Source organism: Numenius arquata, chromosome 14 (assembly GCF_964106895.1).
Source record: "Numenius arquata chromosome 14, bNumArq3.hap1.1, whole genome shotgun sequence".
Classification (NCBI taxonomy): domain Eukaryota; kingdom Metazoa; phylum Chordata; class Aves; order Charadriiformes; family Scolopacidae; genus Numenius; species Numenius arquata.
This window is the reverse complement of record NC_133589.1, coordinates 8,105,606-8,132,451: the sequence shown is the minus strand read 5'-3', so window position 1 is coordinate 8,132,451 and position 26,846 is coordinate 8,105,606. Positions and strand designations below refer to the sequence as shown.

General features: G+C 50.6%; 1 protein-coding gene across 1 annotated transcript in view; it reads right to left on the bottom strand.

Annotated features, from left to right (window-relative positions):
* The window catches only part of HS3ST4 (heparan sulfate-glucosamine 3-sulfotransferase 4), a 64,172-nt gene extending 37,925 nt beyond the window's left edge, over window positions 1-26,247 (bottom strand). Inside the window, exon 1 of the mRNA XM_074158354.1 lies at window positions 25,571-26,247. Within this exon, the coding sequence (XP_074014455.1) occupies window positions 25,571-26,247 (677 nt within the window). The remainder of the gene's footprint in view (window positions 1-25,570) is intronic.
* Between the last annotated feature and the right edge of the window lie 599 nt (window positions 26,248-26,846).

The following is a 26,846-nucleotide window of genomic DNA, read 5'->3' as shown; positions in this document are numbered from 1 at the left end:
TACCCCAAAGACAGACGCAAGGTGCTAAGACAGCATATCTGATGCTGCCCGGATGAGGGAGGTCGAGGCATCATTTCCACACTGTGGAGGTGAAGTTGAAGACTCCTGCAAGAGCTGAAATGCTGAGGCAGTCAAGGCTAATCCTGGTAGCTAAATATTTTCTTAGGGGTCTTCCTTGCTTTATATTTATACATTTTTTCCTATGCTAAGACCCAGTGTTAAATGGAATAAAGTTATTTTTCATCCTGAAACATTCCCTGAAATCTCTGGACCCTCTTTCCCTCTGGGAGTGGAGAATTATCGAAGAGGTTGCACTCTGCAACGTCACTAGGGGCTGTTCAGAGCACGAGTTGCAGACGTTCCTAGAGAGGGGGCTCTGTCCAGAGGAGGTGTGGGCTCCGGGCAGGGTGGGCTCACCAGACCACTCCTTGCGACTCCTTGCAGCACCATCCTTTGGAAACTGCTTAGCTTCTCCTTAGCAAGCATCTGCGAAACTCAGGGCCGTTACTGGTGTGTGCCAAGGTTTCCTTGAAGCAGCAGCTATGTAGCAGCAAGAGAGATGCTGGCACAGCCTACGCTTTCCATGCTCATTCAGGCTGACTCTTTTGGTGCTTTGTCCTCAGCTCATGGCTGCTGAGAAGCAAATGGTAGGTCACCGTGCACTAGTGAGCTGGAGCAAGCTGGTCTCTGTGCCTCTGACTGGACCCCAGGTTTGAGCCTCTCAGCACCACTCCTGGAACAAATCTGAGGGTCCCTGGGAAGCTGCCACCCACCTACATCTGCTTCTCCATGCTGCATCTATGGGTACTAGATCCTGCCGTCTGGATCCTGATACCAGCGGGGAGAGCCGTGACTGGGACACTTTGAGGCCATCTCCTCAGCTGGGGCTTTGTGAGATTCCCAAGGCAGAGGATTAATGTTGTGGCTATCTCATAAATGCCATGCAAACATGAAGAGAATTGAGCAAATGATACAATGGAGATGAATTTTTGGGAGCAGAGAGATTGAATTAAGAAACAAGGCATCAAAATATGCAGTTTATGCACAGGAAAGATATATCTTGACAGGGACTAATATTTTATGTGGAGCAAATAACTCACTAGTAACAGATATGCACATTTAAAAATGTGGTATTAAGAAGAAAGTCCTGGTTTCCCCTACTTCTCATCAGAGTCCTTGACAAGTACAATCTCCTCACCCTGCACTCAGCATTGCCTTGTATTTAAACATCCTCCTCTTCCCTGCCCTTCTTCTTCCCCAGCAACTCTCCTCTCCCTGTTGAGCCTGGCATGCTGAGATGGGATTGTTGCTCCAGCTCTCCAGTGTGGAGGAGCACTTTCTCCTGATGACCTACAGAGACAACCCCGTGCACAGACTTTAGGTGCAGAAGTCCCCATCTCACGCGCTCCAATTATCCCATCACGCCTGATGCTGCATGGTGCCCACTGCTCAAGGGCATCTCTCCCTACATAGGGGATGCTCTTCAGCTCAGCAGTGTTAGTTCTTTATGCTTGTGTGGTTACTGTACATTGAGACTCACGGAATCACGGAATTGTCAGAGTTGGAAGGGACCTCTAGAGATCATCTAGTCCAACTCCCCTGCTAAAGCAGGATTGCCTAGAGCACATTACTCAGGACTGCATCCAGGCGGGTCTTGAAAATCTCCAGAGAAGGGGACTCCACAACCTCCCTGGGCAGCCTGTTCCAGTGCTCTGTCACCCTCACCGTAAAGAAGTTCTTCCTCATATTTGAATGGAACTTCCTATGTTCCAGCTTGTGCCCGTTGCCCCTCGTCCTATCGCTGGAAACCACTGAAAAGAGTCCGGCTCCATCATCCTTCAACCCACCCTTTAGGTACTTCTAAACACAGATAAGGTCTCCCTTCAGCCTTCTCTTCTCCAAGCTAAAGAGCCCCAGCTCTTTGATCCTTTCCTCGTAAGGCTGTTTGAGTCCATCCCAGAGGAAGGTGACGGCCTGAGGGACTTGTGAAAACCATGACCTATGAAACCATGACCATGAAAGCCAGCCCACGGTGTGACTTGGGGTCAGGACTCCTGTTATGCTCACCTTCATGTCTTTAAAGGGCTCTGCCACCAGGCAATCAGGACGCCTTTCAGAAAGTGTGCTTTAGCAGGCTCCCAGCGTGCTTTCTGTGCCAGACCATCTGTCTGTGCTCCCCATCTCTCTTTGCCACAGCCGGAGATTTGCACAATCGAGCACATTTAACTGTCACTGGAATCTTCCTACCTGGTGCGAGGGCTGTAAGCCTTATCTGCATTTAGGAATTGCGCTAAGCCAGCAGATCTCCTGCATATTTGCTCTTTGAAACCATGCTATGAAAAGCTCTGGCAGGAGGGCCACATAAAGGGAAAGCCCTACATCTCCAGCCTACAGATAAAGCTTTGCTCCACACAAGACATTTTGATATTTTATGCTAGAATTTGGCATTGCTCCAGAAGTTATCTTAAGCTTCGTAAATGCAGAGCTAAAGCATTAGCAGGGGAATTGTTCCTAAGTCAAGGGTTAGAGGCGCACAGCAAAAAGGGTTCTTATGGGGTACTCTCCCGCTGGCTCTGAGGGGATAAGTGCATGCTTACACCCCCCCCACCCTGGGGAAACCGCAACACGCTCACCAGCGCTAAGCTGAAGGACTTAGTGAAAAACTACAGCAAACAAATTCGTCCAAGCTCCTAAGTACATAAAAGCATCAAAAAGTAAAAATGTATTTTAAACGACGATGATTAATTAGGATGATGGATGGGGACACAAATCTGGTTACGTTGCTTCCTTTGCACAGATGCAGATGCTGCTCTGAGCGGAGGAATCCGAGATGTTCAGAACAAGATGTTGCTCTGGATGGTCGCAGCTTGTGCAGCCATGGGGAATGGCAGGACGTGAGATCGCAGCCACCAAAAACGTGCGAGAGGCTCCTGCTCACATTAGCACAGCTAGAGAGGTGCAAGTGAATCTGAGCTGCCTTTGTGCCCACCCTGGGTTGCCCATTTTTGCAGGAGCGGATGGTAGAAGCTGAACAGCTAAAATAGGCGGTCTTGAAATAATCTTGAAGGAGAGAAGCGAGGCAGCTGCTCAAAGGCGTGTGCCAGCCTGGAGCTGAATCTCGCTCAGGGAAAGGTGCCGCAGCAAAGGAGACCCTGCGTCTGATCAGGAAGCTCAGTCAAGAGCTGGAGCGTTTAAACAGCAATAGCAAAGGAACCGGGAAACAGAAAACAGGAAAGAGCAAACGGCTTTTAAACAGTGGAAATGTTCTGCTATGGAGGAGGAGGAGGACTGGAGAGGGAGGATTAGCCATCTATAAATACAAGCAGCACTGAGTTAAAAGGCTAATTAGAATAGCAAAAAGAAATACAGCAGCACATTTCAGAGACTATTTCAACTAACAAAGAGTTTTTCAACTCTGTTTGCAGGAGTGAATATGAAAGAGAAAATTGGATCCCCATGAAATGATTTCAGGAATTGGAGGAGGTAAAAGGTAATGGCAGATCTCTTAAGCAGCTACTCAAGCTGCCTGACATCTTCATCTGTTGCAAAGGTAAAGATGACAGGCCTCAGTTTTCATGTCTTGGAAGGAAAAAAGAGCTGGTAACAAAGGATGGGTTTGTGAAGAGATGGGGCACAAAGGGAAAGGCCAGGCATTCTTCCCCTGGCAGGCTGGAGAGAAGCGAGCAATCTAATTATTTCAGGCTGAACCGGAACGGCCTGAGCCCTGTCCCCCCTCAGGGGATGGGGGTCTGTGGTGGCCCTGTGATGCTGTGCATGGAAGGGGGTTACTGCCTCTCACCGCAGCCCTGTTGCCATTCCTAGATCTGGCCCAGGCTGCTCCCAGGGACACCGCAAGTCCCAGAGGTGGCCCCAGCTGCACAAGAGGCAGCTCACAGGGCATCAGAGCCAGCATGGAGCAAAACCACGACCTGTGGAAGTGAACCATTGAGGTGATTTATTACCTACAGCCCCACCATATGCCAGAAATTGCTTCTACCTTCCCCAAAAGCTGAAACAGATGGTCCTCAAGTTCCTAACCAATATATCCTTACATGCACATATATGTACATACATATACATGTCTATACAAATACACACACCCCTGACTGGACACCCCCTACCTGCCTCATCCCGCAAACATGCCTGGCTGGGCTGGAATGCTGCAAAGCAGTGCCGTGAGCTGCTCCGTTCCCCAGCAATGCATGCCCTGTTCTCTTTCTCCATGACAGACTAGCTTAAATGCTCGTTGACCTGACGGCGCTTCTCCAAGGCAGGTGTGCATCTGGCCTTACCACAGTCTGGTTTGTAGCCCTTACCTGGCCTAGGTTTTCTGGCAAAAATTGTGATCCACATCCGACACATCCTGCAGCTCTTCCTGGACTCAGGGTGATGCCAGAGTGGTTGTGAGGAAGGATGTCTCTATTGCCCAGTACACTCTGATTTTCACCAGTCTTTTGCATATAGGAGCATTTCGGCCCTACAAAGAGCTTGGAGCTAACCTGAGATGAAGTTTGCCCCACATACCTGCTGGCCAGAAGCAGCATGGACAAAGGAGACTGTCACCGGAGCAGAGGCTAGTTTGGATTCACATCCTTCATCTGGGATCCCAGTACTTCGGGCTGCAGTATGAGGGTGTCATCCAGATCCCTCTGCAGCTGCAGAAGAGGGACTGGCATCCCCAGAGTTCACATCAAGGTAAACAGCTGAGGATAAATGGGATGACTTTTATTCTTCATCTGTTCATGATATCACCAGTGGCTGCTGTGACCAGAGCCACAGGTCACGATGACATCAGGCCTTTAATGGAACAAAAGGGTGACAACTGGGGATGATTCAAGAACCAGGGACGGGGCCAGGGGGAAGAGGTGGTCACAAGGAGCAGACGTAGAATGCTGCTGTCTCCTCCCTAGTAGACAGTGCGAGCTGGCTTCCCTGAGCGTGCACATGGCAGCGTGCAGACAGGGACAGTGCGGTGGCTGGGGAAAGGGCTGGCTGGCAACTTTCTGAAATTAAACTAATTGCATTGCCTAGCAAATCATAACAGCAGCTATGATACTTTGCACTTCTCCAAGGATGTAGAGTGGCTTTATGAGCGTTAATTAACTCAGACTCATACAACACGCCTCTGAGGCAGGTACAATTAGATCCACAGAGAAGGGAAATCAGTAGCCCTAGGTCCCACTGAGTGACAGTGCAGAGGCAGAACACACAATCCGGGAGATCCCACAGTACCCCCAGGACCAGCTTCCTCCCCGGGGTGCGATTACAGCCCAGGATTTCCCACTCCCAGGGCTCCACTCTAATTACCCATCCCAGCTCCCTGTACACTCGCATCCATATTCATCATGACTTCCTGAAACAAACATAAGGCAAAACCAGGAGGAGTAGTTTTGCTAATAAACAGCCCTCTGTCCCGCCTGGGTCTAGCAGAGTCTGTCTGTCCTCTTCTGACTCCCTCACTGTGTCCATTCCTCTGCTCCTGCCTGGTGTACCCACCCTAAGCAGCTCATGGGGCCTCACAGCTCCTCATCAGACTGTTCCCAGTGCCCAGTGTGTGCCGGCCATGAGGCAGCAGTAGGTGGCAGCGCACGGGTCCTGGATGCTCTATGCACTTGGGTCTGCATCCTTGTCCTCTCCCCACTAAGAGCCACTAAGGCGCCTGTGTTCCAGGTGGTGTTCTCTGTGCTATGGAACAAGGGGGAGAAAAGCAGAAAAATTCATAGGCATACACCTAAATAAAATAATTTTTAGTGAGTTTCCCATGAGGTGTCAGCAGATCTTTAATATTATGCTGCCTTTGCTGGCTGATCATGTCATCGCTCCAGCTGGTGGGGAGAGTGGCTGCCAGCTGCCTACAGGAAAAGGAAGACAGCAATATCTCCTCTCGCCTGGAAGACCTGTGCTGGCTTATCCTCAAACACCGCTCTTGACTCTACAAAAGAATGGCTCTTGCAGTGGGTAGCAGGATGGCAGCAAGAGGGTCCGCAGTAAATGTGTGTAGCCACAGATTGCTGCTGTGTCCCCAAAGGGGAGTGGAGCAGGAGGTCCCAGTCACAAGGTACATAGGATTTTGCCCAGAAATGAAGAGCTTTGCTGGTCTCAAAGGGGTGGAACTGGATGTAGCTTTCTGCATCACACCATCCCTCCAGCCCAGCCCAGCTGGCAGGCTGGGAAGGCTGCCCTGTCCCTGGAGATCTCTCCCTTCCTCCAGCAGCCAGCAGGAAGCAAAGGATAAAAGCCACACAGCTGTGCACAGCCCTGCCTAGCTGGCCTCTATCCTAGTCCTGGAGCTGAGGACGTTTGAGATTACTAGAGAGAAATACCATATATATTAGGGAGAAATACCTTATACATAGCGGGATGCCCTGCCTGCATCCCTCGGCATCCACCTGTGGTCATTGTCAAAAGGCAGGATACTGGGCTTGGTGACCTGTCCCCACAATGCCCACTTGTAAGGCGTCTTGCTCTCCCCACCACTCTGGTCACTGCTGTCACTCCAGCAGGTGGGAGGCTTTTGTACAGAGCAGGGATGGCTGCTACCAATGTCAGCTTTAATAGCAGACTTCACCTTAGCTGGACAAAAAAGCTCTTTGCCCTGTGGCAAAGCCAATGCAGCTGAGCTACATAAACTCACCAGGTCAAATCTGGCCGTTTGCAATTTGCACTTCCTTAGCATGGGGAAGAAATAGTTATTTCCCCTAATTACATGTTAAATGCCAAATAAATGCCCTATCCTGTATGGTAATTGCAATGTCACTGAGTGATTAATGCCTGTTCTACAAGCTGAGAATCTGCACAACATTTGCAAACTGTAATAACCCAGCTCCCCTGAGTTACTGAGCTCTGCATGGCCTTTCTGTCACTGGTCATTTGCTGGGCTCTGGTGAGCCAACGCAAAGGGTGGTCTCCAGACTTGCCAGAAAATGTCTGGAGCAGGACATAAGCTGACAAAGAAAGGCAGTTCTGCACCAGCATCAAAGCGGTGGCTATGCTTGACTCACGACCTAGCCTGAAAGTTACCCCCCTGATCATGGTGCAGTGGAGGGGGCAGCTGAGCTGCAGGGGCTTTGCAACAGCACCAGCTGCTGGACCCTGGCCCACAGCAAGATGCGGGAGCACATGGGGATGGCCCCGGTCCATGTCCCCACAGAGAGCCCTGGCAGGTCCCTGGGGGCCGGAGCAAAGAGCTCTGTGCGAGCTCCTGGTGCAGTGCCAGACCTCAGCTCCTTATCCCTGGTGTGTGAAGGTACCCGCACCCGTCCCAGAGCGAAGGCTCCTTGAAGCTGCTCATGCCACAGCCAAGCGACCCATCACGGCGCTGATCAATACAAGGCTGAACATTAAAATTGATTCTCCAGCTGATCTCACGTTCCAGGAGTGAGCAGCAGGCTTGTCCTGATGATTTCTGCAGACTTGCCATTATTGTTTGCACCCAACGATGTGGCATGTGAACAGGAGGGGTCTGGCCCCATCACACCCCACCGGCAGCCACGGAGGCTGCCACCGCAGGAGCCCAGGACTGAGCCGCACTCCCTCGCCTGCAGCCACTCCTGAGAGGGCAGCTGCCGGGGAGGAGGAACGGCTTTCAAGTTTAGTTTTATATGTATATGAGGGTCTCAAACGGTGACACTTGCTAATTACATTTTAGAAAATAACAAAAGGAAATTCTACAGAAAAGCTCAGCATTTAGTCTTCCTCCACACACACAGGTTTTTGCCCCTTTTTAAAAGAAATAATCTTTTAAACGTTAAAAAACTCCCCAGTGCTGCTGGTAGAAATGCAGTGTAACCTTGAATTATATGTAGTAGGGCTGGCTTTCATTATTTATTAGCAAGATCAATTAGAATATTCTGTTTGCAGAAGAATATAATCCAATATGTACTTCAAGCACTAACAGCTAAATATATGCTTATTTAAAAATCAATCTAAAAGTCAAGGTTTCCTTTGTAAATCCTTACTACAGATTAAAAAAAAAAGGCTTTGAGTGTTACCACCTGCTGAATGCTGTAGTCTCAAGGAGACAGTTATACATTTTAAAACATCTCAAATGGGAATTGATTGTAAAAGGCAAACAATTGCTGAAAAGCCCCCCAGCACAGAGGGCTCACGGCTAGCTGGTGCACGTGAAGGCTGAGTGGTACCCTGAAACCTTGTGGGGAAGTGGGGACAAGCACCCCCTGCCCGGGCAGCAACAGTGACCTACCTCCCTGCACACCGGGGAGGGCACCGGTGGCACCCGGCTGCCGCCGGCACTGGGAACGTGCCAGCCGTGCCAAGTGACTCACCACCAACTCACAGCGTCCCGGCAGAGGCTTATTTTTCATTGACTTGCCCGGGCTGACATGGAGCCAAAAGCATCCGCCTGACAGCCCGGCCCAGGATCCGCAGTGTCCTCGCCTTTCTCCCCCGAGTCACAGGTTTCTAAGATTAATTGTCATGTATTATTTATTGACCTCAGCCGCAACCTTGGCCCGGCGCGGTTTCCTTCACGAGCACCTCCGCACCGCGGCGATGGCGGCGACAGGCAGCCCCTCCGGCAGGGCAGGGGGGCACCAGCGGCACAGGGCGGTCAGTACTCCCAGCCCCAGCCATGCCACAGGGCTGCTCAATGGCCCAGGAGATGCCCCAGCTGCTCCGTTCCTGCTCCGTTCCCACCCCGCACGACCATTTCCCTGGCTGTGCCAGCACTCGCTTTAATCCTCCCCTGCCACAAGCCCGGTGTGGGTGATCTCAGTGAGCTTCCAGGTTCTCCTTCTTTCTTAAGCTCTTTCTCTTTCGTCTTTCATTTTTAAATCTTATCTCCAGGTAAAGAGGGTATTTGACAGGATCAAAAAGTGACCTTTAACAAGGTTAGCAGAGCCTCAAACGATATCCCCGCAAGTTCATGCACACTCGAGCGTTAAAGGGAACGGTTCTCTGATCTCCTGTTCCTCGGTGGAAAAGTTATTCCACAAAGATCTCTGTCAAAAGTGCATGCAATGGGCTGAGAAAACTTTCTTAAAAACCCAGCGCTGAGAGTTAGACACAGGTTGTCCTCCAGCTTCTGAGAAAGCAGTCATTAAAAACTTCTGAAGTACTTCTTTGTCTGTTCCAGCTCCCGGTCTCTTGCCAATTCCTGGGTCTAATAGATTTCTGACTATCCCCCATCTTTCACTTAGCTAAATAAAATCACTTGAATGCCTCTTAGGTGAAGCATTACTGCTGTGGAGGGAGGTCAGACAGAAAAAATCAGCATGATTAGAGAGTGATTAGTGGGCTGGAAACGCATCCAAACAGGGTGCAGAATGGAGACCTCGCTGCTGCCTGCTGAGCAGAGATGACATGGCAGAGCTGCCCAGGGACCCTTCTGGCCCTGGGGGAGTGAACAGCCCCATCATGCATGGGTTTCCCTGATGGATCCTCACTGTGTTGTGTGCTGCATGGGCCTGAGGTTCCTCCCCGTCATGCTGGGAGAGATCCAGAGCGGACGAGCAGCAAGAGCTAGTGGATGGCAAATCCCTTCCCAAGGAGACTGGGCTATTCAACTTATGAGCAGGGCATCACTCCAGCCTTGGCCGAAACCAAGACCTGCAGACCTCTTCTAAGCACCTTGTGGATAAATGACAGGTGGGGGAAGGACAGCCTGGGCTAAGGGCTCATGTGGGCACGTGGTGGCATGGTTCCTGATCTTCCATCGTGGTGTGGGGTCAACTGGCTGCAGCACTGTGTCCCTCCAGCAGACAAGGAAGGGAGCAGGGAGGGATGGAGGCTGGGCTGTGCCGGATCAGGAGGGCAGTCCCACACTGTCTGGCAGCAGCCTGGAGCTGGCACTGGTGGTCACAACATCCCCCACACCGCCGGCAGGGCAAGGGGCCGCACGTGGGCTACCCCGTCCACAGCGGAGCTTGCCGGTGCCTCCGCGCGTGGCAGGGCGCCCGAAGTGAACAGACGGGAGCGGGTGGGCGGGCAGGGATGATACCAGTGTTAATCATTTCCGTGCCACCGTACATGAACGCAGCAGCACACAGCCTGCGTCAATCCACTGCCAAGCACTGTGCACGGTGGACGAAGGCACGGGCAACCGGCTCTGCACAGAAGCTGCTCGTTCAGCCCAGCCAACCCATCGTGGCTCCGCTGGCCAAGATCGCGTCCCCTTTGCATCCTCTCCACACCCCTTCCACATTCCCACACCTCTAAGGAGAGGCACCAGCTCCGGGTGCTCTGGGACGGGATGCACCAAGCCACGCTCCCACCTCCAGCCTCCGCGTGCACACACATCCCTACAGCACCTCACCACAGGGATGGCAAAACCACCCCAGGCAGGCCAGCAGCCAAGGGGTTAAAGTGCCTTGTTATTCCTTTCATACCCGGGCTCCACTTATTTGCAGACTGAATTTCCCAGAAGCCAAGGCTTTTTACTAGTGGATCTGCTGTAGAACCATGTTATTATAGATTGCAAGTTCCTTAAAGGTCAGATAACGCAATACAATTGAATCATATTAGTGAGCATGGTGGCTTGGTATTTTACTAAGAAAACCCATAAAGCAGGTTGTTTGTTGCAGAGAAACATACGTTGTATAATAAAGTCAGTGTAATTGTCTCCAGAAACAAACAATCAGTTTATGAGAGAAAAACTCCTGTAATTGTGGGTCCTCGGTGCAGCTGCCGCGGGGGCCAGGCACTGGCAGGGTATTGAGTGCAGGTATTGCAAGTCTATATTTTACAATTTAGGTTACAGTACCTAAATGCATTGCAGAAAACCTAGTAGGGAAATAAACAATTTCCAAGTGTATTGTTGAGAGACAAATATTCAATACTTCATTTAACGTATGGTTTGCAGTTAGCGGTTAATCTAAGACAATGCAGAGCGAGCCATGTTTCACACCGCTATTAAGGAAATGCAGAATTGATTGTGAGGATGATTGAAGGTTTCTGAAGAGCACAATTCCCAAGTTCGTGATGACCCCTCCTTTTTTTTTTTTTTTTTGTCTAATTTGCCTGTAATCTACTCAGACAAATCCTTTTATCATGTTTATTTCCTTTCCAAGTTACAACCAGTGTGATTAATTACTTAACTTTGCAGTCCTGCTTACCCTGCTGTACGCTCTAATTTTTCTTCCATTTAAAATGGTTTTCCATCCCAAATAGACATATTTCCTTTTAAGCTCCTTTACTTTGTCCCACTGAAGCTTGCTGTTAATAACCAATCCTACCGGCAAAGCCTCCAGCCGAGGTTTCCCCAGGATCTGCCCGTTCCCCCTCTGATTTCACAATTCCTTCTGGAGGAAGCAGGCACCGCTGGTCACCCCGCTTCCCGCTGCAGAGGGGCTCGGGCCTTTCCATGGGGAGAGGAAAAGTACAAAACTTTTCTCCAAAAAGTTGGGCGCTCGTCAGAGCCAGGGGGTCACAGCCGCTCCACCAGCCTGGAAATTCTCATTTGGTTCTAGATTTAATCTCATAATGAAAAAGGAATTGGAACCAGCACAACTCTTTTAACCTACCCTAGTCACAGAAAGAAGAGGAAAAGTAATTTTTAAAAAAAAAAAAAAAAAAAAAAAAAATACACAAAGCCACGTCTCCTCTCATCCACCTTTAGCACCCACATTGGCTGTTCACCATCCAGGGGGAGCAGAGGAGGAACAACGTGCGGCTCCCACCTCCCTCCCTGTGCCGGTTCCCGGCTCCCTCTCCACAGCGTGCCATCGTGTCCCAGCCAAACAGCAGTGAAACACACACAGAAAAGCAATTAGATTTAAATTTAGCTTCCTCTTTCCACCTTGCCTTTCTCTTTTCTCTACTTAGATGCTCTTCAGCGTTGTAACTAATATGATTTGTGTTTAGCACAATGTGAAACGAGAATGATTTATGGGTCTGTTAGCGCTACACGGCTACCTGACGCCATCTCAGCCCCCCGAAAGGGCACTCCAAGAGCAGATTACCAAGAGAGTTCTGGCATTACATGTAATTATTTGTATACCCTGCCCACATAATCACTGTTGTTCTGGCTCTCACAACGCCCGTGTGCTTTCCTGCGCCACGCTGGGCTCTGCTTTGGGAGAAAACAGGACCAGGACCCTTGACCAGCCTCCAAAGCCGTGCACCAGCCACTGCCCACGCTGCCTCCATGAACGGATCTGCTGGGTTTAAATTGATGTTTCAGCTCAGATTAACTTGTGCCTTAGCTAAAACAAATACAGGCTCAGTCTCTGCATTTCATTACCAACAGCTAATGCAAAAGCTCTGCGCGCTTGAGAACCGATCAGACCCAACTCCTTGAACGTGTTCAGAAGCCCAGCGTGTTCAAGGCCAGCTCGGTGACTCGGGTGCCAAAATCCTACCGAAAGTCTCTCTGGGATCGGTCAAATTTTACCCATGGCTCCGAAAATGGCTCTGTCAGTGAGGATCCCGTGCCCCTGCCCTAGCAAGTGCCCTTCATTAATTCTTAATGCTGCCCCAAGTACATCCAGTGTCCAAGTACATCCTCGGCTTGGCAGCCCGCCCCTGCGAAGCAGGGCAGACAATAAGCAGTCCCCTCCCTTTCCTTCAACATATAACAAGAAGCCAAATGAAATAATGAAAGAAACTCATTTTAATGCCACAGAGGGAATTGTTTTATTGCTAAAGCAGCAAATAGAACTAATTGAATCCGCTGAAAAAAAAAAAAAAAGGAGTGAAGGAAAGGAAAGGATAGGTGCAGTGCACAGACAGAAAGGGCGAACTGGAGCCTGAATATTCATGGACCTGGAAACTGCAAATCCTTGAATGCAAAATATCTTCATAACTGATAATACTGCCAACAGCGATGCATGCACAACGCTCGGAGAGAAGGAGTCAGGAATGTTTGCATTTACAATATTTTATTTTTTTTAAAGTAATATTATGGAACAAATTCTCCGGTTCATTAAACTGCTTTGCACCTCCCCGGTAAAACAGAACAGCCTGGGAGCAAGCACCGTGGCTGGTGCCGATTCCCAGTTGCAGCTGAGCGCAGGGCAAGGCTGGGCAGGGCAAGGCAGCAGCACCCAGAGGAGCTCCACCAACCCCCAGGGTACCAGGTTCATGGGCACCCTGGGGCAGTTTTTGTGTCTGCCAGGGACAGGCAGGGGAGTGGGCAGCTGCCTGCAGGATTAGGGGGCTGCAAAGGCAGCTGTGATCCCCGGTCCCTGCAGCGGGCTGAACGCAGTCCCGCATGGCTGGGCTCCAGAGCTGGGGCACCTCATCCCAAATCACTTCCCATTTCACACCCTGCCAGTTAAACCTGCCACAAGATTTTTAACGCACAGTTTTCAGTGAACCTTAATTTTCAGTGGCAACGTATTTATTAATGTAGGGGGTTGCATTTTAATTAAGGCAGCATTCATGTTCTTCATTACAATACTAAGTCATCCAACAAGAAACACCAAGGATATAAATCCTGTTAATGAAGAAGGAGCCACATATTCAGCACTGTACATTTAAGCACAGAGGCACCAATGTACAAAATAACTGTGACATGAAGTGCAAGGGGGTGTTCCTGGAGAATATCTGGATTAGAAATGCAATTTATACTCTGAAGGGCCACACAACATTTATTTGGCACCACCATACCTGCAGGCCCGAATCTGCATCCCAAAGGCATAGCAAACAGCCTGTCATACCTCAGTCTGCTTTTCCCCCCCTAGAAAATAAAACAAGGTACAACCAGGCTACCTGGGTTTGCCGGGGGGGTTACACAATGCCTAGGCTCCTCCCAGCCCCCGACACCAGCAGACAGGAGGGGAAGGTCTGCAGAGACCCTCCGCCAGCAGGAGCCAGCAGAGCTGCAGGAGAAGGGGGCTTTTCCCACCGCCAGCTCCTGCAGAGCACTGTGCACCCACCTTAGTGGTAACTGGGGGCTGAGATCCCCCCAGGCTTGCTGGAGGACAGAGCCGCAGGGTGAAATCTGCCTCTCTACAGAACTCCCCAGTCCCTTCCTACACCAGCATCCCAAATCCTCACCCTCTGGGCACAGCAAGGAACTTCACACTCTCCTCAGCCTGTGATGCACTCTAAGCATTAGCAAAAGTTAATAGGGGGCATTGGCAGAGCCGCAGTGGGAAGCGCCTCGGTGGGTTACCCTGGGGAAGGACCTCGAACCAGGCAGCAGAAGACTTGCATCCACCGTGGTGCCCTGCAGGGACCTCGGCCAGCAGGAATTCCCCACTCCTGAATACATTACCCTGACTACAGTCAGCAGCTTTGAACTCCAACATTAATAAACGAGCTCCTTAAACACTCTGGCAATGGGAAAGCACTCCCTCACCGTTGCCTACTGCAAAAAATGGCTGAAGAATTTCTGTTCAGGTTTTCCAAATGAACCAGTCTGTGGCAGAGACAGGGATGGCCTCCCACAGAGACAACCGCATCCCAAGACGAGAGTGTTTCAGAATATTATGTGGGAACAGAGTAATAATAAAACACTTTGATGTAACTTTACCAGCAGTGGCTCTAGCAGAAAAGCCTGTAATGATCTAATAACACATTTCCCCTGCTGCCACTCCAGCCTCAAGAAATCCAGCATAGTTTGAGCCTTAAATCCATCCCAGCTCTTCCTTTGTCATTAATTGTTAGGCTATTTGTATTACACATTTTACATACCAAATAGACTCCAATTTCATGGTGGGCTAGACTGCAGAAATGCCTCTTTTAATCTTTCTAATTTTAAAGTAGTATAAAACTTTAATATTTTCTAATGGAGTATACATTTACTCACATCTAACAATATCACTGCAATTTAGGAGCAACAAAAGTCAAGCTCCCATCTGTATGATAAGCTTGCAGCTTTATTTCCAAAGTTCAATCAGTTAACCTAAGAGAGCAATAGCTTCCCTACAATGAGTAACGATGCAGAATAATATTTAGATAGAGATAAACCCTTTTTGCATAGGAAATTGCATTATGATTTGCTAGGTCTTAGAAATTCTCAGTGAGATGCGTTAGTTTACCAATGAAGTTATTGCCTCAGGCTTTTTTTCCCCAGCGCTTTGATTTTTCAGGGGTTTCTAGAGGATTTTGAGCTGAGTAAGGAACCTTTATTGTTCCTGATCCAGGCGTGTGTAGCAGACCCAGTAGCACTGCCTGCATGCCCTCCTCCTATGCCCATTCACCAGCAGAGCTGGCTGGGCGGCAGCGAGTGGAAGAGCATCCCAAAAAGTGGCTCCAGGAAAGGACCAGACCCCTATCTTAGGTCAGGACTGCTCAGTCTGGGGCTCTCTGCCCGTCATGAGGGGGAGGTGGGCAGGGTGGCAGCCAGGTACTGCCCATGCCACTGGCCAGGGACTCCCTGGGCTCCCCTGGTGCCCTGGGCCCCCATTGAGTGTTTGCCCTATCAGGCCCAGCTGCCCCGTGGGGGGAACACACATGCAGCCATTAATGAAGACTGGTGAGCAAGAACACTGCCAAGTGCCTCCCCTCCACTGCTGGGCCCTGGGCATGTTTAATCCTCTCCTGCCCACGGCACAGGTCAGTATCAAGCAACAGTCGCCATGCTTACGTAGGATCATAGAATGATTAGAGTTAGAAGGGACCTTGAAGATCATCTAGTTTCAACCCCCCTGCCATGGGCAGGGACACCTCCCACTAGAGCAGGTCACTCAAAGCTCCATCCAGCCTGGCCTTGAACACCTCCAGGGATGGGGCATCCACAGCTTCTCCGGGCCAGTGTCTCACTACCCTCACAGTAAAGACTTTCTTCCTAATATCTAATCTAAATCACCCCTCTTTTAGTTTACCCACCTTCCGTCACAACAGCTAAAGCTCCTTCCCCATCACACTGTCCAGCTCCCCTAGAGCCTCTCGAGCTCATGCCCAGCTATTGACTGCAGCAGTTTACCTTTCGGTATGTTTTTAACAGCTGATGTAAAAAAGGCAGAGCCCTTTCCTGGTGTATCTCTGTCCCCTCTGTGTATCGCCTGGCTCTGCGAACCCCCAGACCACAGTGCAGCAAAGCAGAGGCAGCAGTTGGTGACTTGGGATTAACACAGTCCAAATAAATAGCCCAGAAATTAGCTCAAAGGTGTGAGTGCTGACAGTGCAGGTGAGCGGCAGTGGGATCAATGCTGGCACTCCCTGGGGGACAGACCAAGCGGGGATGAACCGAAGGCCAATTAAAGACCTCCAGCAGCAACAACTTCAGGATCCACGGTCTGCCATCAGCATCTCATGAGTCAGCGCTTTGGATGCAAAAGGGTCAGTTTGTTTTTAAACAACTCGGACTGGAGCCGAGTAATTCACAATTAATAACCTGCCCAAGTGATGCGGCCCCTGCTACCCACAGGTGAGCCAGGCAGTGACTCCTCTTCCCACGTTCAGGGGCTCAGAGGTGGGTCCTGAACATGGGGTTGGCAGCGGGACCCCTCGTGGTGTGGGAGCACCTGGGGGAGTCCCAGAGCCTCTGGAGCCGGTGCCTCCTTGCAGTTGGCATTACACAGATTGGGTGGTTTTGTCTTTTCCTTGGCTGGGTGATGGCAGCTCGTGCTGTCAGCTGCTGAATCCAAATGCAAATTTAACACACGCTTCTGACGCTGATGTTCGCTTTCCATGAACGTGCTCCCTGCTCAGCTTAATTATATGAATGTCCATCAAGAACAAATACAGAGAGGGCAGAGCTGAGGCTGAAATAAAGTTATTTGCAGATGTGAATGAACACTAATAGAAAGTATATTATATTACTGTACCCATCTCAATGCAAGATGAAAGGAAATACGCTCTAAAACAAAGGAGAGCTGTAAATTCAGGCTACCGGAGCAACGTTGTTCCACTCTGATCCGAAATGATTACCCGCTAATAAAGGAGGGGGCCAAGTCCACTGCAGCCTGGCTCTGGAGGGAATGGAAATCAGATTTTGGCTCGAAATGTGTTACAGCAATCTCTGTAATACAAAATAAAGTCTGGCAGATGGAGTTATTTTTATCCAAAGCCAGCTCTGTTTAGTAGGTCTGTGGCTATAACTGATGTCCCTTTGCTATTTCCTCTTCCCCCCGATGCCCCTGCCTCAGTTTCTCCAAGGCACTGACGAGATCGGAGCAGACAGCCACGAGTATATTTTGGGAGGATCCTACATTACTTAGCTGTAAAAATCAATTGTGAATTTTGCATCCACCCTCAGCATTTGGCCTGTTTATATTGCCAAATAAATTCTTTAAAGAAGTACTGTACTTCACAGGAGAGCTTGTCAAGGTAAATACCTTCATTTACATAAAATGTGACTAGCAATTGAAATGTTAAAGCCATAAAGAGCAAGTTTATGATCCATCCTTGATGCTTGGATGTATAATATGACAAGGGGGAAAATAGTGTGCCTTGCAACATTTACTAAATTGGTGTGTTGACTCTGGGGATGGAAATGGGAGATTTGAAAAAACAGGTTGGAGGGTTTTTTGAGGTTGGTTTTGTGTTGTGTTTTTTTTTTCTTCTTCTTTTTTCCATAAATACGAATCCTTTCCACAGCCTTCAAACAGTTGGCTTTTAAATACTCTCCTTCAGCTTGGAAACAGCAGACACCTGAACAAACAAACAGACGGCCGGGCAGGAAACTGCGTGGGAAGGAGCTACCTGACACGTGGGGTTCCCCAGGGGATCCTCGCCTCGGGTCACAGTGGGAGACAGGACCCCAGCAGGCAAAGGATGCCCTGGCCATGCACTACCACACACCAGTGTCCCCTGAATAAGTGGAGGTGGAAAGTGATGGCCACAGGCCATTACGTGTACAGCAGAGATCTGAGAGGCAGTTCCTACAGCCCTGTCGCTCACGGCCAACTTTGCCATCCGCAGGGAGGCTGAGCTGCTCCCAGCACGGGTCACAGGGACCGATCCTGCCTGGGCCTCTCTACATCCCACGGCACCAGAAGCAAAGGCAACACCACGCGTTGCTGGGGCTGACCCCATGCCTTTGATCTAAACAGTAATTTCTTACTGTGACTGAAAAGACTTTTATAATTTAGGGTTTTCTTTTAAACTTTTTAAAAGGGAGGGGAAACCAATTTAAGCCACTTCAAATCCTAAATAATACTTTTGAAAAAGTGAGTAAAAAGGATGAAATGGACTGCTGCCTACATACACACCACAGTGAAATTATAATATCCACACTTAATGCTCTGGAAAGTTTGATAGTGCATGTTCCTCACCTGAACTCAGTATGAACATTTCAGCCATTCATTCATACTCGTACCCTTCTCAATTCATTGAAACCACTTCAAGCAAAAATCATTTGAAAGAAATTACCTCTGTGTATTACACCACGAGCAGTGAGAGATGTCCCACATGAGCCTCTCCAGCCCCCAAAGCAATAAAATTTCTGCTGAAGTGCACGATATAATGACTCAGGGAAAAGAAGTCCCCATGACAACAAGAGGTAAGAGAAATCCATGAAAAGCAAAAGACTCCGACCTCTCTCGATACAAGGTGTCACCAATTTGTGCTAGAATTTTCACTCTGAAAATCAAAAGCCTTTGTCCGTAACTTTCTTTGAGAACCTGTTGTTCCTCCTTTGCTAGTCTGGGCTTCGAACAGAGCAGAACAACCCTCGCTAAATCAGAAACCGAGCGGGGGTCAGGCTCATCATTTAAACCCATGAATGCAACCAACTGACTCTTTGCCTTTCTCTTTTCCAAGGGGGCTGTTTTTCCCAAGGCCTATTTTTGGATTTTCTGTAGCATCTACATGCTCGAGCGATGCTGCATTCACACACAGAGCAAAGCTCACAAACTTTGACACTACAAATAACACAAACTATTAGCAGCAAAGCACTGTAGTGTTTACTTCGTGGATTATTGAGCAAAATCCTACAGAAAGAGTGCTCTTGAAAATACAGTGCAACAGTTAGTTTATTTCAGGCCTGGCAACATATGACGGTTCCCTACATGCTCCAAGGGATGCTCCAAAAGTTATCGGAAGAGGCATCTCTGCCTTGCTTGGTTGATTTTCTGAGCCCTGGGTTCATAACCAGGGCTGAGCTGATCCAGTTCGCGGGGTCCGTGTGCATGCCAGGGCTTGGAGGGGGAGCAGGGCAGGACCCAGCTGGGTGCGATGGTGGGATGCGGCCCTGGTGCACCCCCCCTCCACCCTGCCAAGCGAGCAGTATTGGCCACATCCCTGCCAGGGCTGCCAAAGGGCTTCAACATGCAGCTGTGCTGCCTCCTTCTCTCCCTTGTCACCTGCAAACAAACATTTTACACGGAGGCAGAAGCAGCGACCGGCTCTGCAGGAGCGGGCGCTGCCGAGCTCTCCCCTGCCAGCGTGTTGCCCCTCGCGCTTCTCTCACTCTCTTTGCAAGAAGCGCACGCACAGTGTGGAGGGGCTGCGGGTGCTGAAAGCAGCTGCCATTCCCATGGCTACAATCGAGTAGCCTGTGGATAACCATCATCAGGTGATAAAACACTGCAAAGAGGCACGATTCATTCCTCCATCCCATCCCTCGGGCTGAAACTGAGCAGAAAGGCAGGGAGAAAGAAGACTGCTGCCCAGCAAGAGTGCAGGGTGGGCTCCTCTGGCCCAGCACACAGGGCAGGGGCAGAGACCAGGAGACCCCCAGCTCTGACACAATCTGGGTATAGAAAGAAATCCATGCCTGACACTGGAGTGGCCTCTCTACAGCCCCTAGATGGGTGAAACATAGGGACCGACCAGCAAAGAGCCTCACCCCTGGCTCACAGCCTCCAGCCTGTAACCCAGGTCAGCTCAGACCCTCCACCAGCTTTACCGAGAGCTGGACCCAGCTTTCGGTGGGAGGTCGGTGCTGCACACGTGTGCTTGCTCTGCATGGAAGACTTGGGCTAGAAAAAACAGTGCACATGTAGGATCTAACCCAGACCTAAAGGTTTAGGAAAGGTGAAGGAGACAGAGTATTGAAAGAGCTGTGTTACATGGAATTACTCGTACAGTCTTCAACCCAGATTAATCCCAATGCATTGGATCCACAGAGGAGGGAGGGCAGCTGAGTCACTACATTTCAGCAAAAGCCAACTCACAGCAGGTCCCAGAAAAAAAAAAAAAAAAAAAAAAAAAAATCAATACACTTTTCCTAAGTTGCCAGGAGTGCAAAGGGCACAGTACACTGGGAAAGCCTTTTGCAGAGAAATACAGCAGTTACCAGGCTTTGGCGGCGGTGCCTGTCATTAGAAGCAAACCCCGATCTATCCATCCACTGTAGGTGTTCCATAGTGCCCATCAGCACAGACTCACTGCGCTGATGGAAGCGGTTTGATTTTCTGACTATCCTGAGCTGATTGGAGAGGCACAAGCATTACCCAACACCACAATTACAGCTCACAGCGAGGGTCACACTGTGTGGGACCGAGGCCAAAATGGCCCCAAGCTATTGCTGTCCAACAGCTGCTAAGGGATGCTGCAGGGGGGTCTCCTCACACATCCTTGGACACGACCGGCACTGTTTGCAGCTGCGGTGGCAAGAGCCGGGTGTTCCGAGGTAGGATCGGCCCCGGTGCACACAGAGACAGCCCCGCCACGCCAGCCTCCAGACCATCACAGCAGGAGGGCAGGTGAGATGGCAAGCAGTCCCGGGGAGGAACAGAGCCCGTTACAGCGATAACAGTGCATGACAGCCGCTTCCCCAATACAGACGAGTTTAATGTCCACAGGGACACGACTGAGAGCTTTGGCTCCGCAGCCACAGCCAGCTGCTCCTTGGAACCGCTGGCTCGAGAGCACATGTTTATTACTGGCAGAAGAGCTCTCTGTCATGGTATTATTCATTATTTGTATGAGGGTAGCAGCTCACAGAATAACACACAGGCCTGACTGTTAGGGAGAACGCTCCAAAAAACCCAGACAGGCGGTGAAAATAGCATTAGGCATGCAAACCATTTCATTGCCTGTCATGGTGACTGCTCCCTGCAGTGGCTGCAATGGGACCGCTCCACGCATAAAGCTACGCCCCTGTATAAGTGCTTAACGTATGGAGGCCTAGGGCAGAGTGAGAGGAACACAGTCTAATTAGAGAGACATTGCTGCAGCTTCTCTGTGAAGGCTCCACTGAGAGGGAGGCAAGGAGTAAAACAATGTGCACGTACATGTAGAATTCAACTTCTGATTATTTGGAATAATATTCAAATCAGTGAACTTTAAAACTCCACAATTTAAGTTCACCACTATCAGGCGCTCTCTTTGCTTTGTGGAGATCATATCTTTGTTAAAACTGCAAATTTGTTTTCAAAATACCGTTATGAATCCCCAGTTTTCTGCTAAACATAGGATGTCGAGATAGCCTTGAAAGTGTGACCGGGCAAAAACTGAACCACCTCCCTGTGCTGAGCCTGCAGGCAGCTGGGAACGGTGGACTCTGGACTGTTCCACTCAGCTCAGAGACCTGTGGAGATGCCAAAATGCTGAGGTCTACTGTGCTGGGCATTCACACCAGCAAAACGAGCCAACTAAAGCACCAGCTGCCCCAGTGCTAAAAGCCCCTGCTCTCTTCACACAGCCACCTGAAAGCCTTTCTCTTCTGACACCTCCAGATCGGTCACCAGCAGCATCTGAGCGTCTGGATGTGTCAGTGTCTGCACACATGAAGCCATCCCACCACTGAAATCACTGGCAGAGGAGCGGCACAGCAACTGTGCAATGCCAAGAGAATTGCCTCTCCTTCTTCTCCAGTCACATAAAGCCGCCAGGGACCACACTGAAGCCAGGGCTCCTCTGCAGACCCCAGGTCCAGCCCTCTGGTACATGGCCTCTCTAACGGCCGTCACAGCAGACACCAAACCAATGCCTCTAGCACTGCAAGGTGACAAACCAGTCCAAGTGTCGAACACTGCGGGCAGTTTGCAGTCCCTGTTATCCACAAAATCCTCTCGTGCTTGTGTACCCTTGTTTCATGCCCAGGCAAGGAACTTGGGCATATCCCGGATGCTGCTTCTTTTTATGCTGGTAATGAGCATTTGTAGTTGTAAGCTAAATTCCTTCCATGCTCAGAGGCCTCCAAAGTCTCCCCATCGTTCTGCTGTCCTTGTTGCACTCTCAGAAAGGCTCTCACAATTCATTTCCAACTTCAGGATAGCTCGGGGCAGAGCTCAGAGCGTGGGACATGCCCACCGAGACATGAGCATCGCGATGGAGAGAGCATGTCACCCATGCAAATGCCTCCGGTCCAGCCTGGCCACAGGGTACATGCAGGGGGGCTACCAGTACCTGGGCTCAGTGGGCAACAAGAGCTGCTCTGGGCATGTGAGGGAGCAGGAGGACACTTGGCACCGGCTAAAAATCAGCAGCAGTTCCTACAGGGAATGACAGCACATCCTGTGGTTTAGAAGGAACAAGTGGGTGAAAGAGAGCTGCCAGCAACTTCCAAAGGAAAGACAGGAACCTGCTCCTTGCCACAACCTTTGTCCACAGTGGGACCAAGTTCTGGCATATTGTAAGGAGTGAAGTCAACAAAGTTCATCACCAAAGAAAAAAATTTACTGCCAGCTATCAGTGTCCTGGACTTAAGAGGGTGAGATGAAGATACGCAAGTAATACATACACCAGAGAAAGGTATTGCCACACTGTTAACAAAAGGAAAGGCTAAAAGTCACTTCCCACTCAGCCTATAACATACTGTTTAATAGTAGTCAAGTTACATGCTGCATTAAGAGAAAAAAAGAAAGCAGGCTAGGAAATTTATCAACAAAATTTAAAGTACATGGGGATATGAAGTGCAGTTTAAAGAAAGCTGTATCACTGAACTTGTCCTTCAGACAGCCCAACATTAGGATGTACGGAATCACAAATCACAAGTACACAAACAATTCTGGCAGCATAACACTACCCAACTGAAAGAAGCCTTCGACCCAGTTCACATCAGTATGTGTGCAGGAAGACCTCAGTTCGGTAATTTCTACATAAACTTTGACTGCAGAGCTAAAGCAATCACAGACAGCACAGCTTTCCCTAAAGGTTAGCAGGAAAACAGAACAGACTGCAGAGAGCTGGTGTAACAGGCTTGCCATGCTGCACCAGCCAACAGGCAGAAAGCTATATTTGCACTAACTTCAGCCTCTGACTACTGTCCCGATATAGATCCTGGACACAGTGTTCATAGCCGACTAACCTCAAGACATGAATAACGCAGCATGAGACACACACAAAAGAAATGGTAGCGTTTAGGTGCTGTCTCCATTTTACAGATAGAGAAACCAAGGTGGGGAAACTGCTTCCCTTCCCCACAGCTCTGCCAGAGTAGAAGATACTCTCAGTACTGAATAACAAAGCAAGGAATCCTGAGGGGCTGCTGTTTCCTTATTTCACTACATAAGCAAAAACTTGACAGTATTAAAAGCTAACAGTTTATAATGCATAAAAAGAAGTGTTATACGCAAAATATAAACAAGTGATAGAAGTCACTGTAAGGAGATGCTGGTATAAACACTTCAATAGTTGCTTCTTTGCTTAAAGAAAATTGACATTTCTGCGGATAGGAAAAATTACTCTACTTGGGACACAGCTGCTAGCAGTCAGCCTCCTTGGTGCATTCAATCAGGTAATCTCAGAGAAGGTCAGGAAGAAATAGCTGCTACTGTGGATGGTAATCTGTCCCCCTCACTCCATTTTTGCTTAGTATTTGTACAGCACTCAGCACACCAGCCTCCTGGTCCATGATGGCCTGGTACCGGCACAGCACCAGGGGAAATCTGTTGCTCCCGCTGAGGCGCAGATCACCAACACTGTGTGACCTGGTGTCCTGTCTCAGCAAGGCTGAAAAACTTTTCTGAGGAGAAGCAAGCTGTTTGGGTTGAGGAGTGTAAAGATGGCTTTAGGGTAAACAATTGGGGCAAATCCTGATAGCAATTAAGCAGCAGTGTAATTTATTTATCCCATGACCAGAGAATCTATTCCCCAGCCTACTCTGCCCACATCCCTCACAAATCAACTCTGACTGAACCTTTTTCTTTTCCCACCTCTCTACCAGTGCAGAACAGCACTGGTGCTAGAAATGAGCTAAACAAACCACAGAGCTACTGCAGGGATGAAAAATTTCAAAATGCATTCTGCAAATGAAAACTGAAAACCTGTGTGTGCCTTTTGCTCCACAAGAGGAGTTATACGCGCTCTCTAGCCCTTTTCTTGTAGCCTGACTTTAAAGATGAAAAAGCAGCTGTTTGCCATATTCAGTGCTTGATCTTCTTCTGCCTGTTTTGAATAAAACCAAACCTTTTTATATGCCTCTTTCTAGCCTCTTCCAGCAAGTTTCTAAACTTCTTTTTCAAGGCAAGCCTTTCCTGCAGGAAAATTGAGTAAAATAAGATACTGTGTCTGAAATTATATGTATAAACACAATAACCACAGTCAATCCTTTATTCCTTCCCCGTGTTGGTACAGCACACTGAAAACGCTCTCAGAGACAAATGCACTTTCTCTGTGCTGATCTCCACTTTATTGAAGTCCCTCAAGAAAATCCCTCAGCATTTTAACAAAGCCAAGTGGATGCTACACCAAATAAGTGTTATGAAGAGTTTACTTCCACAACTGCCACAGAAAATTGCCTGGAGGTCCTCACATTTAAATGCCATTGACATGAAGACTATGTACTCTATTTTAATAAAGAGTGACCAGGTAATCCAAGCAGAAACTAACTTGCTGCCTCTATTTTTTCCCTTCATTTTCAGAGCAGCTAAACAGCTACCATACTAAGCACAACAGAAAGATAGAACTTAGCTTAGCCACGGACTATTTCTTATGAAGAAACTTGTATGGGTTGCTTTTAGCTGTAAACTACAGAACTACTAGTAATTTGCAAGTTCCACTAATCTGCATTCTTTTTAGTTTTGAGATTTTTAAAGAGAGAGAGAAACCCTGAGCCATCACAATTCGTTGATTTGCCAAGGCACTTAACACTTCATTACTGCAGTCCAGTATTTTCTAATAATCAGGACTTTCAGCATAAGATACCCTTAAAATGTTACGCTATGTCAGAGAGCAACATTTAGACACTTCTTCATGAACAGAATTAGATCTTGTCAATGGAAAAAACTTTCTGACACGGAACTTGTTGAATAAAGAGTAAATCTTATTTGTGAAGCGAACCTTGCAGCTTGTATGAAAGCTGCCACCCTTCTTCACTTCAAAGCCCCTATCATCACCTGGAACAACTTGCAATCTTGTTTATTTCAGTAATTATTAATTACTGACCTATTTATACATGTTTTACACCAAGTGCAGCTGAACTGCTACGGTCTGCTCAAGCACTCTATGCACAGGAGTTACAGAAGAGGGACGTTTTTACGCGTTTTCTGCCTTCCCATCGGAACACCGCATTTTAAATCACGACAGCTGTCAGGCGAGGCACGAACGCGATAGCCTGGCCTGCCCTCACAGCGTGGTTCGGCTGTCGGGCTACGCACCCGCCACGTCCCCACGGACCCACGCAACGGTCCCGGGACCCGCCACGGCCCCCGACTCGCCATCATCCAGGGCCCCGGTCCCACCGCGCAGCTACCTACCGCGGCCACCCAGGGGGGGCTGGGGACCCCCCGCTCCGGCGCGCACGGACACACATCCTTCCTCCCCTATCCTCCCGGTGGGTCAGGACGTCCCCGCGCTGCCCCGCGCTTCGCGGCCAGAGCCCCCGCGCCCTCACCTGTACCATTCCAGCCCCTTTTCGTAGTTCCTGTCGAAGAAGTGGGGCTCGGTGCCCACGGCGCGCACGTCGGGGTGCGCCCGGATAGCCTCCAGCAGCGCCCGCGTACCCCCCTTCTTCACCCCGATGATGAGGGCTTGCGGCAGCCGCTTCTCCCCGTAGTCCGGCGTGGTGCTGCTGCTGCCTCCGCGGTTCCCCGGGCTGCCGGCCCGGCTCAGCTCCTCGTCCGTGGTGCTTGACTCCTGCGGGTCCCTCTCGAAGGCTCCGCTCTGCGCCGTGATCACCTCCCCGGGGGCCAGCGGCGTCCGCAGCCAGGCGCCCGCCGCCACTTCACGGCTGCTGTTGGAGGCCCGTGTCGGAGCCGCGGAGGGGACCGGGGCGCCGGCGCTGTTTGGCGGGCTGGCGGGGGAGCGCGGGGCCGCCGTACCGGGGAGCGCGGCAGGGGAACGCGGCGCCCCAGGGACCGCCGTGCCGGGAAGCGCGACGGGGAATCTCGGGGCCGCCGTGCCCGAGAGGGCGGCCGGGGAACGCAGGGCGCCCGGGCCGGTGCCCCCCATGAGGCTGTAGCACAAGTAGGTGAGGCAGAGGGAGAGGCTGCACATGCAGAGGAGCTTCCGCGCCGGGGGCACCTTAGAGCCGCGCCCGCCCGGCACCCCCGGCTGGGCGGGGGGGGACATGGCTGCTCCCCGCTCCTCGCCCCGGGCACCGGGCACACATGGTGTCAGCCGCCGCCCGGCCGCCCCAGCCGCATGGGGCGCCGCTGCCCTCCCGCCCCGCCGCCGCCGGGGGGGAGCCCCGCATGGCACGGTCGCCGCCGGCCCCCGCCGGGCACCGGGGCGCCTGGGCTCAGCGCGGCTGCGCTCCGGTGCCGCCCCGGTGCCGCCGGCTCCGCACTGTTGCCGCCCGAGTTCCTGCTGCTAAACTTTGTGCCGGGTGGGAGGCGGGAGCGCGCTCCCGGCGCAGGGAGGGCCCGCCCCCGCCCTCGCCGCCGCTGCCGCGGAGAGCGCGGGGAGCGCGCCGGGCCCCGCCGAGCGCCACGCCGGCACCGCCGGGCCGGGCGGGGGCAGCGCCGGGCGGAGCCGGGTCGGTCAGCACCGCGGACAGCGGCAGGTCAGCACAGCAGACAGCGGCGGTCGCCTCCGCAACAGCCCCCGGAAGGCGCAGGGGTGAGCTCGTAGCTGCTCGCAGGGGGAACAGCATTGGCCAGGGTAAGCCCCGGCTGGCTGCGGCCCTGCTGGCCATGGTGTGCTGGGGACAGCCCCCAGCAGCCCCACAC